This window comes from Notolepis coatsorum (genome assembly GCF_963971535.1).
Source record: "Notolepis coatsorum genome assembly, chromosome: 15".
NCBI lineage: Eukaryota > Metazoa > Chordata > Actinopteri > Aulopiformes > Paralepididae > Notolepis > Notolepis coatsorum.
Genome location: NC_140179.1, coordinates 77,405,219 through 77,419,540, shown reverse-complemented (window position 1 = coordinate 77,419,540; position 14,322 = coordinate 77,405,219). Strand labels below are relative to the sequence as shown.

The following is a 14,322-nucleotide window of genomic DNA, read 5'->3' as shown; positions in this document are numbered from 1 at the left end:
TTTGAGGAAATTATATATAGGCCTATATATAGCAAAACATGAACAACAGTTAGGCTACAGTACCTTAAAGGTATCAAAGAAAGCAACTAGATCAATATAGCCTATAGCTATGTTGTATAGAACATTTAAAACGCAAACAAGATCATTCCACAAGTAACTAGAAACATAAAAAGAAAAAGAAAAAATAAATCATGCAGACAATATTATTTTTTTGTCTTTTAGAAAAACATTATTTATTTATTTATTTATTTGTTTTTTCCATTCTTTGCTGGTCAGTAATATCTAATACAAAAAGAAGAAACAACACAAACTTAAAAAATGCTTATATTTCCCCGGCCATGAACAGTTAAAGGGAGAATCAGACACTACAGCACTGCTTCAGCTGCGTCTCCAGTCTCCACTTCAATGCTCAGGCTGAAAGGCAATTTGTAGTTCCTCCTAGTCTATATTCAAACTCCCTTTATGACGTTTTAAACAGTGATAAATAACTTGTTCTATTCGTAGCCCCCGCATAAAGCATCTCCGTAATGTCTCCGTAAAAGAACGGACTACATGATTGTGTATATATAAATGTATAGGGCTGCACTTTTTCTCTCTCATAGTCAACATAAAGATTATGAAATGTACATAAATGTTCTTGGTAGCAGTAGCATTTTTAATTAAGGGTCGGCCCGGCACACGTCCTCCAAAACAACAGGAGAACTGAGGTTGACGAGTCCCTCCAATGCAAACGCAGACTGTGCAGCAGGGCTCGTCAGGGGCTCGTCAGCAAGGCTCGTCAGGGGGTCGTCAGGGGCTCGTCAGGGGGGTGAGATTCTTCAGTAACACTCGGGTTCAGCTTTCAAGTGGGGAAACTCACAGGAGGGGGGGGGGGGGGTATTCTGTGTGTTTCCATGTATAAAAATTGTATATGGTTGGATGCCCTCAAATTACACTACTCAACTGTATGTTATGCGTGTTGTTATCACAATTTTATCGTATAAAATACGTAGGGAAACTCACTAAAGGTAGTTACTATGTTTCAAAACATGTGCCACCAAAGGGCGGAGGGGCACGCGTGGGGTAACGGATCAGTACACTGGCCAAAAGGGAAGCCGATTTCTAGCTGCTTAATTTAGCGCCTCCCTATTGGCGCCCTGTGTCTAAATAAGTGTAGAGGCTTCAGAAACTGGCTGAGCGCTGACGTTTTGGTTCTCAGGTGGCGGTCACAGGGTCCTCAGTGGGGGGGGGGTCCTGAGAGGAGGCCGGCGGGGGGGCCGCCTCTTCGCTGAACATGACTCGCCGGAGGATCCCCGAGTAGAAGGGTCCGTAGACCCGCTTGTTGTAGTTGACCAGGCCGATGAAGTCGGTGGCCAGAGCGGTCAGCTCGGGCTTGATGGCGCTCAGGCCGGCGGGGACCTGGGGAAGGACGGTCAGGTGGTTCTGTGCGGAGAGGAGGGCCATGAAGTATTGCTGGATGCGCTCCTCTGGGGGGAGAGACGAGACACAAGAGGTCAGGATATGCCACAACGATGTGGAACGCCCTACCCACAGCCGTAAAAGAATGTGAATAATAAATTATAAATGTATTTTATATAGCGCCTTACATTAGGCATCTCGAAGCGCTTTACATACATGTCATTATAGCATACGGACAAACACAGTACATAGACAAACACAGTACATGGACTTTCACAATGACGACATGGTGGGGATAATACAGAGAGTGCAGTTTCCTCCCCCTCAAATGTATATATTCTCTTTTAGAAACTCTGTAAATAAACAGTACTGTATATTTGTATGTCGTGTATATCATAAATGTTATGAATTGAAAATGGGGGACCCTGGTCTGCATCCCCTTAACAATTGTGTGTATTGAGCCGTACTGTATTGTACCCATTCTGCAATCCATTCATAAAATGTTCAATCGATCAATCAATCAGTTCCACGCGTCCTGGTAGAACACATTCGTAGTTGAATCAGTGTTGGTTTTTCTCCCAACTCGGTTCGTTTGTGTGAAGACAGGTTTAGTTGCATGAGTTTGGGACTCAAAGCGTGCACGCGCACACACACACAACAGTGCTTACATTTCTCCAGCTCTTGTGTTTTTGTAAAGTAGGCTTAAAGGCAGTGGTGCAGTGGTGGTAGGACAGGGTAAGACGCCGTCCTAGTAGTTCGCTGAGCAGAAGTGCGCGCAATCGCGCACACAAAAATGCGTTCACAATTGTCACTGGACTCGTCGCGCCGTGCGGCAAGTACCCGGCCGGCACTTATCACCTAGACTTTGCATAATAATAGGATACCGATAGCATAACGACGAGAAGAGCCAAACCAAAATACAAGCCCTGTACCAATTGGTGGGGGTTTGCTTGATCTGTGGTCCCGACTGGAAGGATGAGACATTAAGTTGTGCTTGAGTTGTGCTTCAGTCTGAAGGAAACTGTCCTTCTGTAAACTAAGTTACATTGTTAATTTAGTTTGTATTTACTTTTCTAGTTTAAGTTAATTCAATTAAAGAAATTGTAACTACAATTACATTTAAAACATTGTTATGCATAATAATCATCTGTTCTGTGCGCAAGCGAGGGAACATTTATGCGCGTGCACATGGCATCTGGGCAGTTCCCATATTATGACTGCACCACTGCTTAAAGGTGCTATATACACATCCAGAGATTTTAGAAAGGTGTGGAGTAAAAGTAAAAGTATTGCTTCCCCCCCAAATGGGTCAAGCGCAGGGACTTTTGAGAAATGTGCATGCGTGTGTTCCTGTGTGTGCCGCCCATCACATGTGTGTCACTGCATGATGATTAAAGACTTTTTCAAAAGTCCACTTATTATTATTATTATGAATGATGTTATCTACAGCACCTTTAACACTTTCAGTGTCGGGCCGTGTTTTCCTTTTTACCCCGTTGAATGCCACCATCCACGGCCAATGTTAACGTTAATATCGCCTAATCTATGTTTTAAATTATGGCTATGTGTCTAATCTGCCCGCCGCTTATCAAAGACTCATTTTCCAGTCAACATTGGCAAGGCAGATTGTATTTTTATCGCTTCATTTCCGTTTGATAGCATTTTAGCAACAAACTGGATTGGGCCCGAGCGTGTGAGTGTCAGGGACAGGTCGAGTGTCTTACCCACGAGAGTGCGGATGGGGTTGTCCTTTCTGGTGATGTCACAGAGCAGGCCTTTCAGAGTGGCCTGCAGTGCTGGGCTCAGCGCTGGGTAGTTCCTCTCGGTAAGAGACTTGTTGAGCTCACAGCAGATCTGGGTATTGGCGCCATCTAGTGCCTCTTCTAGGTTAAAGTCCCTGCAGATTGAGAGGAGAGTTCTTGGTTTCAAGACGAGGTTGTGTGTGTGTGTGTGTGTGGTGTGTGTGTTCCGATTGTTGAATGTGTACATTTAGCGTATGAGGAAGCATGCACATATACAACAGGGTGTGCATGAGCCTAAGGGGCCTTTCTCACTCAGGTATTCGGTTCCATTCAGTTTCGTTCTAGCCCGTTCCGAGATCTGATGCGAACTCCCTCTCCCCCCTCTAGTTTGCGTACACACTGCAGTCTTGTTTCGTTCCGGGTTCTGTTTACGGTTTGCCCTTCGAGCGTTTACGCTTGCCGTAGGCGATGATGTCACGTTCGAAAATGTAAACACAGGAAGTGTTAACATGGCGCTGGAGAATGGATGCTGATATAAAATGAACAATAAGCAATAAATATGAAGTTATATTTGAACCTCTGTTGTCAAGCCTTGTCAATATAACCCACCCCATTTTATCACGAATGGATGGTGTTGTAGAGTTAGCTTTTGAGCGTTTCCCAGGGCTAACGCTAAGCTAACGGCTAACGCTAGTTAGCTTAGCCTTGTCTAGTATAGCCTGTAGCACTTTTTCTTTTCAGCAAAGAACGTGCAATAAACAAAACGGATACATTCACTGTGTGTTCTGCCTCTTTTCTCACGAATGGAACTCTGTTGTAGAGTTTGAGCGTTTTGCAGGGTTAACGTTAACGCTAAGCTAAAGGCTAACGCTAGTTATCTTAGCCCTTTACTAGTAACATTGCTGCATCGATTATATTGAATGTCATTGATCTACTGGTCGACCACGGCCGACTGGTTGGGCACCACTGGTCTAATAGAAATAAATGCATTCAAACAAGAAACTAATGTATAGAAAATAGCATGGCAAACAAAAATTGCCAGGCCTAATGCGAGCCAGGGAAGTGCTGTGCGTTTGTAACGTGGCTTCATGTTTTGGTTGAGGTCTGAACTCTCAAATTGCCCATAAATATCGTTTTTGTGGGTATTCTCCAGTTGTTGCTGTGTGGTGTTATCTGCCCAAAATTCAAGCAAGCATGACAGTAACGACGTTGTGTGTCACGCTCCCACGGCGCGATTCCGAGACCACCTAATCCAACTGGCCCCGTTCAGCGGGGGTAAAACGAATCAGCGCTGTTTCGCATCCCAAAAGGGGTGAGTGAGAACACTCCCCCCCGTTCCCGGGAGCAGTGATTCGATCCCAAAACGTGAGTGAGAAAGGGCCCCAAGTGTGTCTCAAAGCTCCTCTGTAATTTAAAAGATTAAAAAAAGAATATTCATAGAACAATCATTTGGACATTCTCATTATTAGAATCATCATCTTAGGTCATTGGGAATCAAAAGACATATTTTTGATACAGTGTGAACTACACATGTAACGGAACGTAACCAAATCCGTCCACATTTTTATAGGATTCTAGCACATTTTCATAACAATAGCAAATATTACCGTTTTCATTGAGGTTTCTTACAAATTAACGATGCTTTATGTTGTCCTTTATATGCCGATTATCATTAAAATCTTAAATTGTACCATATGTCCCCCTTTAGACAACATATGTAACGCTACCAGCGCACTTTTGTTAAGATAATTAGTTTACCATTCGCGGTCACTATACCGAGGTCGCAGTAATAGTTTACCGCTGTTCAGATCACGTCGACGAATAGACACATCCCAGTGACCTGTGCTAACGCTCTTGGGAAATGTATTCATGTAGTTTAACATTTTCACCTTTTAATTTTAAACCAATGCTGCCTGGCATCTACTGACAACAGAAAGTGTTGTCTAATCGTCACCTTTAGAGTCACTTCCGTATACAGCGTCGCCCGAAACCCATTCTAGAGATTCCCACTTTTTACTGGGAATGGGGCGTGGCCGTATTTGGTCCCAGACAATAAGAGTGGCTGCGATTGGTCACTGTGACGTTAAGCCTAGAAGATACCTCTTTGTATAGTAAATATATGCATTAGAAACTAAACTTGTAGGCCCAGCATAATACAAACAATAAACAATACGGGAAACTGTAAGCAAACAATCAAACTTCAGCTAGTTTATTCAGTTGTGAAAATCTACTATACTTTTTTCTTCTACACTCTTTAGAATAGATGTTCAGGACTTCCTTCCCTCGACAACAGTACAGCTTTAAAAACCAGCACTGCACTCTCTTTGAATGGATATTGTAATCCGTGTCTTCAAGCACAGTTGGGTACAAGGACCTTCATCAGTTCCAGATAACCTGATGAAGCGGTTTTCCAGATCTTTTAGTTGCAGGTGAGATAGAGGGTGTGTGTGAGGTGGAGGTCTTCCGTTCTTAACCCGCCAACCAACCTGTAGCCTTCTATTCACGTGCGTAAAAATGCTACCCAAGATAACTGTTGGACAGATAAGAACTGTGACCACAAACCGTTCTATTTCAGCATGTTAATCGTTTTAACAAATTATTCTCTCTTTATTTTTATCTTCCGTTTCATCTCGTTTATTATTTTAGCTGTGACCAGCAGCTCTATAGGGCTGGTCGGTCAGTCTGTTCACAAAATTGTCTCCACTCTCAAACAGCCACAGGTTTCACACTACGGGGGCTGACATTTGGTATGGAGGGTTGAAGTGTGTGTGTGTGTGTGTTAGGGCTGGGCGATTAATTGATTTGATCGATTAATTCGAAAGAAAATGAAAATCGGTTTAAAAGGTTAACCCTTTACTATCACACTACAGATGGTTAACCGTCTGTAGTGTGAAAGTAAAGGGTTAACCTTCTGTAGTGTGGTAGTGAAGGGGTTAAATAAAGGTTTGAACTGACGGGCTGTGCATCCCCTCCAGCAGCGCGCCGGTCGTCCTCTTGAGGCGCGCGGCCAGGCAGGGCAGCCCCTGGATGGGGCCTCCGACGCTGCTGTACACGATCAACAGCACCTCGTTCACCACCTGCAGCAGCTGCACCCGCCTCTGGATCTCCCGCAAGCGCACCTCGTCCGTCATCAGGGTCTGCGGGGAGGGGGAGGGGCGGAGAAGGAGGGGGGAGGGGCGGAAAAAGGGGGGCGGAGAAGGATGGGGAGGTGCGGGAAAAAAAAGTTGTTTAGAAACCAAACTCTAATCGTCACACTAACCTTAACCGACTAGAGAGATGAAAATAATGTTTTAACCGAATGCGGACACATTCTAGACACCACAGAGTGATAGGAATAGTAATAAATTCCAACTGTATAGCCATTTTGTTTGTGGCAAGAGTGAAAGGCCTCTCCTCTGTCCCGATTCTCCTAGACCCATCTGCAGCCTTCGACACAGTCAACCATCAGATCCTCCTCGCGTCCCTAGCAGGAATGGGAGTGGCTGGCTCTGCGCTGACATGGCTGACATCATACCTCAATGACCGCTCCTACCAAGTGTCATGGAGAGGGACCCTGTCTGCCACCCGCCCCCTGCGGACGGGTGTCCCCCAGGGCTCGGTCCTAGGACCCCTTCTCTTCTCCCTCTCTGGGTAATCTCTGGGTAACATTATCACGTCTCATGCCTTCTCGTATCATTGCTATGCCGATGATACTCAACTCTTCCTCGCCTTCCCTCCCTCGGATATCCACGTCTCTGAGCGGATCTCGGCCTGTCTATCCGACATCTCCTCCTGGATGACGACCAACCACCTCAAACTGAACCTAAGCAAAACATAATTGCTCCACCTGCCGGCCAAATCCTGCCCCCTGACCGACCTTTCCATCACAGTCGAGAATTCACCTGTGACCGCATCCCCGACCGCCAAGAACCTTGGCGTTGTCCTTGACGACCAGTTGAACTTCTCCGCTCACATCGCAGCGACAACCAGAACCTGCAGATTCCTCCCGAGCAATGTCAGAAGGATCCGCCCCTTTCTGTCAAAAGAAGCCACCCAACTCCTCGTCCAATCAACAGTCATCTACCGCCTCGACTACTGCAACGCACTGCTTGCTGGCCTTCCGAGCACTGCCACCAAGCCTCTTCAACTAATTCAGAACGCAGCGGCCCGCCTGATCTCAAACCTACCAAAGTCGGCCCATGTCACCCCACTTCTAAGGGACCTGCACTGGCATTGCCGCACAAATCCGCTTCAAGGCCCTCGACCTGGCATATCGTGCGGCGAAGGGAACGGCTCCCGCCTACCTCCGGTCAATGGTCTCCAACTACACACCCTCAAGACCCCTATGCTCTGCATCTTCTGGCCACCTCCAGACCCACTCCTATCTGAGCTCCGGGAGGGTCATCAAAGAGAAGTCGCCTATTCTCTGTCCTTGCCTCAAAATGGTGGAACGAACTTCCCACCACAGTTAGGACAGCCGAAACCCGTCCAATCTTTCGCCGTCGACTAAAGACGCACTTCAATCATTATCTGAAATTTAAAAAAATTCTAACCTTACTGACATGCACCTGTCCTAATATATACTAAACTACACTATAGCACTCACCACTTTGATGAACATGGTTACTCAGCTGATAAGAGTTGTACCCTTCCTGCTGTCTTGTTGTACAAAACTTGTAAGTCGCTTTGGATAAAAGAGTCAGCTAAATCAGGGGTTCCCAAAGTCGGGGTCGCGACCGGTTTCATTATGCTCTGTCCGTGTCACGACTGCACACAATGAAGGGTTAAAGCAGTCTTGCTTACTTGTACTTTATTCACCGTTGTTATAGTTACATAAGCTTGGTTCCACCACAAGTGAACCCTCGGTGTCACATCTAAAAGAGTCATACGTGCAACAGCACTTAAATAGAACAATGCTATCGTTACATATTTTTTTTTCTTTTTCCAAGTACAGATATATACAGGATATAGATATTTAACTTACAACTACTTAACCTGTGTTCTGCTTACTTACAACAGATCCAAACAACAACAACACTGTAAATGACTCAGTACCCCTCCAACAATCAAAACATAACCCATTTCACTATTTTTTTCCTCTCCCCAGTCCATTCTCTAATCACGAAGTATAGTCCTTCAGGTATTGAGGTCTGACAACCTGTCGACCAGACCTGGTAGTGACCGTACCTTGGCTCCCTACCGAGTTGACTGGCGGGCCGGCCTTCTCAGTCACTGGTGATGCAGGTGTGATTGTACCTGGTGTGTCTATAGTGGTGTGATCGTGTCTGAGGTGGCGACGATTTCTTCTCAGAACACCTCCCGACTCTAACTCCACCTCATATGATCTGTGGCTCACTGGTTGGATCACCTTTGCCACTCTCCAAGTCTTGTGTGTGTCACCAGGCTGTACTCTCACACTGTCTCCTCTTTTCAGAGTGTCCATGTCCTTTGCTGTGCGATTGTATTTTTCCTGTCTCCGTCTGTTGTGTTTCAGTCCCTGGTCATTGTCCGTTACCTCTGGCTCCAGCAGAGTGTCTTTTGTAGGAAGCAGGGTTCTGGTCCTCCTGCTTAGGAGTCTCTGTGCTGGACTTGTGTTGAGGCCCTGGCTCGGCGTGTTACGATGGTCCAACATAGCCAGGTACGGATCCTCTCTCGCCGCTGCAGCCTTCAGCATCAGGCCCTTGGCTGTCTTTACCGCTGACTCTGCCTTCCCGTTACTCTGTGGGTATCGCGGGGAAGATGTCCTGTGTTCAAAACCCCACTTCTGACTGAAGTGTCGAAACTCTTGTGATGCATACTGTGGCCAGTTATCAGAAATAACGACATCAGGTATCCCTTGCCTGGCAAAGTGGGCCTTGAGTTTTCTGATTACTGTGTTGCTCTTAGTGTCAGACAGATAGTCAACCTCCCAAAAGTTAGAGAAGTAGTCTACAGTGATCAGGTAGTCTTTGTTGTGGAACGAGAAAAGGTCTGTCCCTACCTTGGCCCAGGGTCTGCTGGCCATGTCATGTGGGTGTAGTGCAGGGGTCGGCAATAGGCGGCCCGCGGATTAATATATTTAGAAGTGTCAATAATCTATCGCGGGGGATTCCCCAATCTGGATGCGTCAGCCAGTCTCCTCCGTAGACCAGACTGTCTCATTTAACAAGACGACGAGGCTTGTTTGAGATTCGATAAGTATAATAATAAGTAAGACAACGGATAAGTTGAACTAATTCCATATAAATCGATAGTTTTAACATTCAACATTAAACTGGTCCGTGGCGTCAGATAGACGGTTGTGCGCGCGTAATGTAGGATAGACCGATAGAGAGGCGCTTTATAATACAATGGAAAAAAGACAAAGGTATAATGTTCAGTGCATGTATATGTCGTTTACAGTTTATTATGCCACCTATGCAGCTCGTTTATTTTGACAGAGTTAAAAAAAATTCACTATCATTATATTAAATTAGCCATTGTTTTTGGTTCTGGCCCGCCAAACAATGGCTTGGGGAAAAATTGGCCCGCGGCCAAACCTAATTGCCGACCCCTGGTGTAGTGTCTCCCTCTGTTGCCTTGGGTCCACTGACCTGCATATACCACATTTAGTGATGAAGGTCTTTATCTCCTCGTTCATCCCATGCCAGTATACACACTCCATCGCCTCAGACATCCTTCTACTCCCAGATGAGAGGAGTGGATCCTGTACGTGATGTCCACCCTGAGTGCATCCGGTATCACGGCTCTTTCTCCTCGGAAAACGATGCCGTCCTGGAAACTCATTTCCTCCTGGAACGAGTAGTAGTGCCTGATGTCACTTGGCAAGTCTCTTTTCCTCTTGGGCCACCCTGACTGTATTCTATTTGCCACACTCTGTAACTTTAGGTCATCCTTTGTTGCAGCTCTGATAGCGCTCAGCCTCTCTGCTGAGATGGGTAAATAGCTAACCATGTTTACCGTCTCTACCTCTGTCTCACAGTCTCCCTTAGTGCTCTACTCAACGTGTCTGCAAGCAACATATCCCTGCCTGGCACATATGTCACACTAATATCATAGTGCTGCAGTCTGAGTAGCATCCTTTGTAATCTCTTCGGTGCACTAAGCAGTGGCTTGCAGTGGATATTTTCTAGAGGCTTGTGGTCGCTTTGAACGGTCACCGGTCTACCATATGTATATTGATGGAACTTTTCCATACCAAACACTATGGCTAAACACTCTATTTGGGCATAGCCCTTTTCAGTTGGTGTGAGCGCCCTACTACTAAATGCTACAGGTTTACCTTTCTGTGTCAGGGCGGCCCCCAGTCCTGTGTCGGACGCATCACATTGTAGCATCAACTCCTCTTCTCTGTTGTAATACTGTAGGACTGGTGCTTTGGCTATTTTGTCTTTCAGCCTTTGAAACGCTTCCTCTTGGACATCTGCCCATTCCCACATGTTTTCCTTCCGTGTGAGTTGTCTAAGAATCTTGCAGTCATCCGACAGGTGGTCAAAGAACTTCGCCAGGTAGTTGACCATCCGGAGCCAACGGAAGCGACCAAATGGAGTGGCGAATGTGGTCAGGTAGCTTGACTCCTCTTCTAGCTTGACGTGCCAGAAACCGTGCTTCACGTCGCAGACTGAATACTTTTGCCTTTGAAATCTCCGGCAGGATGTCATCTATAGTTGGGAGTGGATAGTGACTTCTCTTTAGTGCCCGATTCAGAGGTTTCGGGTCTATGCAAAGCCATAGTTTCCCATTCGGCTTCCTTAATGAGATCATGCTGCTGATCCAGTCAGTGCTGCGTTCCACTGGTGTGATAATCCCTCTTCTCTCCAGATCCTTGAGTTGCTCCTGTATCGGTATTATCATAGCTACAGGCACTCTGCGCTTTGGCAGTTTCACTGGCGGCACTCTGTCATCTATCTCTATTTTATACTCCCCCCTCCATGCATCCATCTCCGGTGAACACATCCCCAAACTCAGCATTTATTCTGTCCCTTGTCATGTGACTGTCACTTTCTCCCCCCGTCACTGGACTCTGCTCTTTCCTCACTATGCTGTCTATAGCTAGGATATTTTCGTACTGTACCTTTATCAACTTCATAGCCTCACTGTCTTTCCTGCCCAGTAAAGGGATTCTGCTACTCTGGTCTACCACTTGAAACTCTAGCCTGTAACGCTCGTTGTTTCTGGGGTTTCTGATCTTAACCTTACATGTACCCAGAGGAATCACCCTAGTCTTATTATACATCAACAGTACTTTCTCAGTGTGTTCTAGCTGTGTGTCAGGGTTTAACAAATGTATGGGGATGACATTACAGGTGGCCCCACAGTCTATCTGGAAGTTAACTAGTGTTTCCCCCAACATCATCCCTGCAAAAAGCTGTTGGCCCTCCTCGTAAGGTCTTCCTCGTAAGAATCACTATCACTGTGCTGTTCTGCCACTGCATGCACTTTCCTAGTTTTCTTGCTGCTCTCCTGTTTTGATTTGCACTTAGCCGCAAAGTGATTTTCTCTCCCACACTTTACACTTTTTTCCAAAAGCTGGCAATTTTTTCTTGTTCCCCTCATGTGTTTTACCACAAAACATGCAGTCAACCTCGCTGTCTTTTTTCCACTCTTCTGACTGTTTTAGCGCATGTACCTCTTCCACTGCCTGTCCTTGTTGCAGTGTCCTGCTATTAGCCCTCGACAGCTCCGAAGCTCTACATATTTTCAGGCATGTTTCCAGAGTCAGCCTATCGTCCCTGAGCAGTCTCTCTCTCAGTTCTGAGCTATTTGTACCACATACAATTCGATCTCTGATCAGGGAATCTCTAATGTCCCCAAAGCTGCAACTACTAGCAAGCATTCTCGAGTCTGTTACATAGCTGTCCACGTTTTCCTCCAATCCTTGGTTCCTGATAAAGAATCTGTATCTTTCCACTGTTTCATTTACCTTTGGATTGCAGTACTCGTGATAGTTGTCACCGTTGTCTTCGCCGACGGACTCGGCAGAGTTGGCCATAGTTCTCTGCCCTTTTCTCCGACGAGATATTTAAACAGCTTGACTTTTGTGGTCTCTTCGGCGTCGGGCATGGTAAGGTCTGTATACAATGTGAACTCCTCCTTCCAACTTTTCCATGCCTTCGCCAAGTTGTTGGGAGTCCAAAAGCAGATTTCCAGGGGGTCTTAGCGAATTTAGCCCTTCCATCGCCGACAGCTAGTAAGAGTTTTCTCCCCAAAGTACGTGTTAGCCACAGCTCGCCAGCTAAACTCTTTACTTCTCTAGCTACCGCGCAAATTACTTTCCCGATCTGTACCCAGCTGTCACCATGTTTCATTATGCTCTGTCCGTGTCCCGACTGTACACAATGAAGGGTTAAAGCAGTCTTGCTTACTTGTACTTTATTCACTGTTGTTATAGTTACATAAGCTTGGTTCCACCACAAGTGAACCCTCGGTGTCACATCTAAAAGAGTCCTACATGCAGGGAACAAACTTAACTTTTTGACTTACCAGCCATTTGGCTGGTAGATTTTAAAAACTACTAGCCGGGCAGATTTTTTACCAGCCAAAAATCCAATTAGTATTTATATTGTAATGTTTGGCCACTTTAAATCATTGAACAGAGAGAGAGAGAGAGGTAGATAGATAGATAGAGAGAGAAGGCAGGCCTGAAAACCTACCTGTTCAAAAAGGCCTTTGACTGTTAAGCTTTTTATTTTAATTTTATTGTGATTTTGTTTTTAAATTGTCTGTTTATACTATGTTTTTAATTAACTATGTTCTATTTTTATCTTATTTTTATTCTGTATTTTATTTTATTTGTTTTACTAATAATTATTTTATTTCAATTTTTTTAACCGTTTTAACCATGTAGTGTAGCACAAAAGTGCATTACAAATCCAATCTATTATTATTATTATTATTATTATTATGTGTTTCTGCCGCCCTGGCGGACATCTGTGCTCTACTGAGTGCACCTTTCTAGTCTAGAGAGAGAGCGCTGATTCCCCGTAGCTGAGCAGCCCTGGGCCCTCATTCATCAACGTGTGCGTAGAACATGTTCTATTTCCACACGTAAGCACAGAATTTAGAATGAGTGTACGCACAGGGAAGTCGGGATTCATCACACGTACGTACGCAGGTTCTACGCACACCCGTCATGATGAATATGACTTTGATCCTACGTTTGAGCTCGTGCACTGTTTAAAGTATTTGCATACCAGAAACGCCCCGATTAACAATATACGGTAATGGAATACACCCATGAAATGTGGAAAAATGGACTAAGCCGAGGGAAGCGTGTCATGAGACAGGCTGACAGACGTGTACACTTACGGTGATGTCGGATATGATATCTATTAACCATTGCTGCCTGGGCAGCGCAAACACTAATAAATACCGCGCTGGAATATGACTGCCTTTTCCCGTGTTGTTTGATTAATACCCAGGGATTAAAGTTCTCCTCAATTTTATTCCAAATCGCGATGGATCTCCCGTCAATTTTCTACCTGCTGCATATGATTTCTAGAGGCATACTACAATCTATTTTGATGTCAGTATTGGGTAGCCTATATAAACAATAATACGAGAGCATATACAAGAACAATGAATCTCACTGCATGTATGATGTAGCCTGCCTTTCAATACATGAACTTGAATCCCATCATATACATAGTCTGTCCACTATCTGGTGTCATTGCAATGCGTTTTCTATTCTTTCTTATACAGTAAAAAGGGGGAAGAACACTATATTCATATGACTTGTATTCTGCTTACAGCTTCGAAATTCCACTTGTTTCGTTTAACGTAAAGCCTTTTAAATATAATCAAAACGTTCCCGTGTTTCTGCGGTCTGCGCAAAATAATAACGAGTTGAGCTTTATGATTTATGATGAATTGAAAATGGGGGACCCTGATGTAAACAAGACGAAAGTCTCTCTGGTCTGCATCCCCAATTAACAATTGTATGTACTGAGCTGTACTGTACTGTACCCATTCTGCAATCTGTTAATAAACTTTTCAATCAATCAATCAATCAAGCTACGCGGAGCGCAGTCAGTCAGTAGCCTACACCCCGTATATTCCGATAACGCTATATAAACCATGCTGCATTCATTCTGAGAGAAAGATCTATTATTCCAAATGCTATTTATAGGGTTTTGACCATAATTACACTACTGTTGCTATTTTACAATGAACTATAATGAACTACGGTTCGTACAGAACATGCCAGTGTTATTATGCACAGAAG

The 14,322-nt window shown here is 44.9% G+C and overlaps 1 protein-coding gene across 2 annotated transcripts in view; it reads right to left on the bottom strand.

Annotated features, from left to right (window-relative positions):
• Window positions 1-224: 224 nt before the first annotated feature.
• The window catches only part of tcp11l2 (t-complex 11, testis-specific-like 2), a 34,959-nt gene continuing 20,861 nt past the window's right edge, over window positions 225-14,322 (bottom strand). For both annotated transcript variants that reach the window (XM_084330353.1, XM_084330354.1), the window contains exons 8-10: window positions 6,096-6,277; window positions 3,123-3,295; window positions 225-1,466 (exon numbers count right to left, since the gene is read on the bottom strand). In XM_084330353.1, the coding sequence (XP_084186479.1) occupies window positions 1,195-1,466; window positions 3,123-3,295; window positions 6,096-6,277 (627 nt within the window). In that variant the 3' untranslated portion in view covers window positions 225-1,194. The remainder of the gene's footprint in view (window positions 1,467-3,122; window positions 3,296-6,095; window positions 6,278-14,322) is intronic.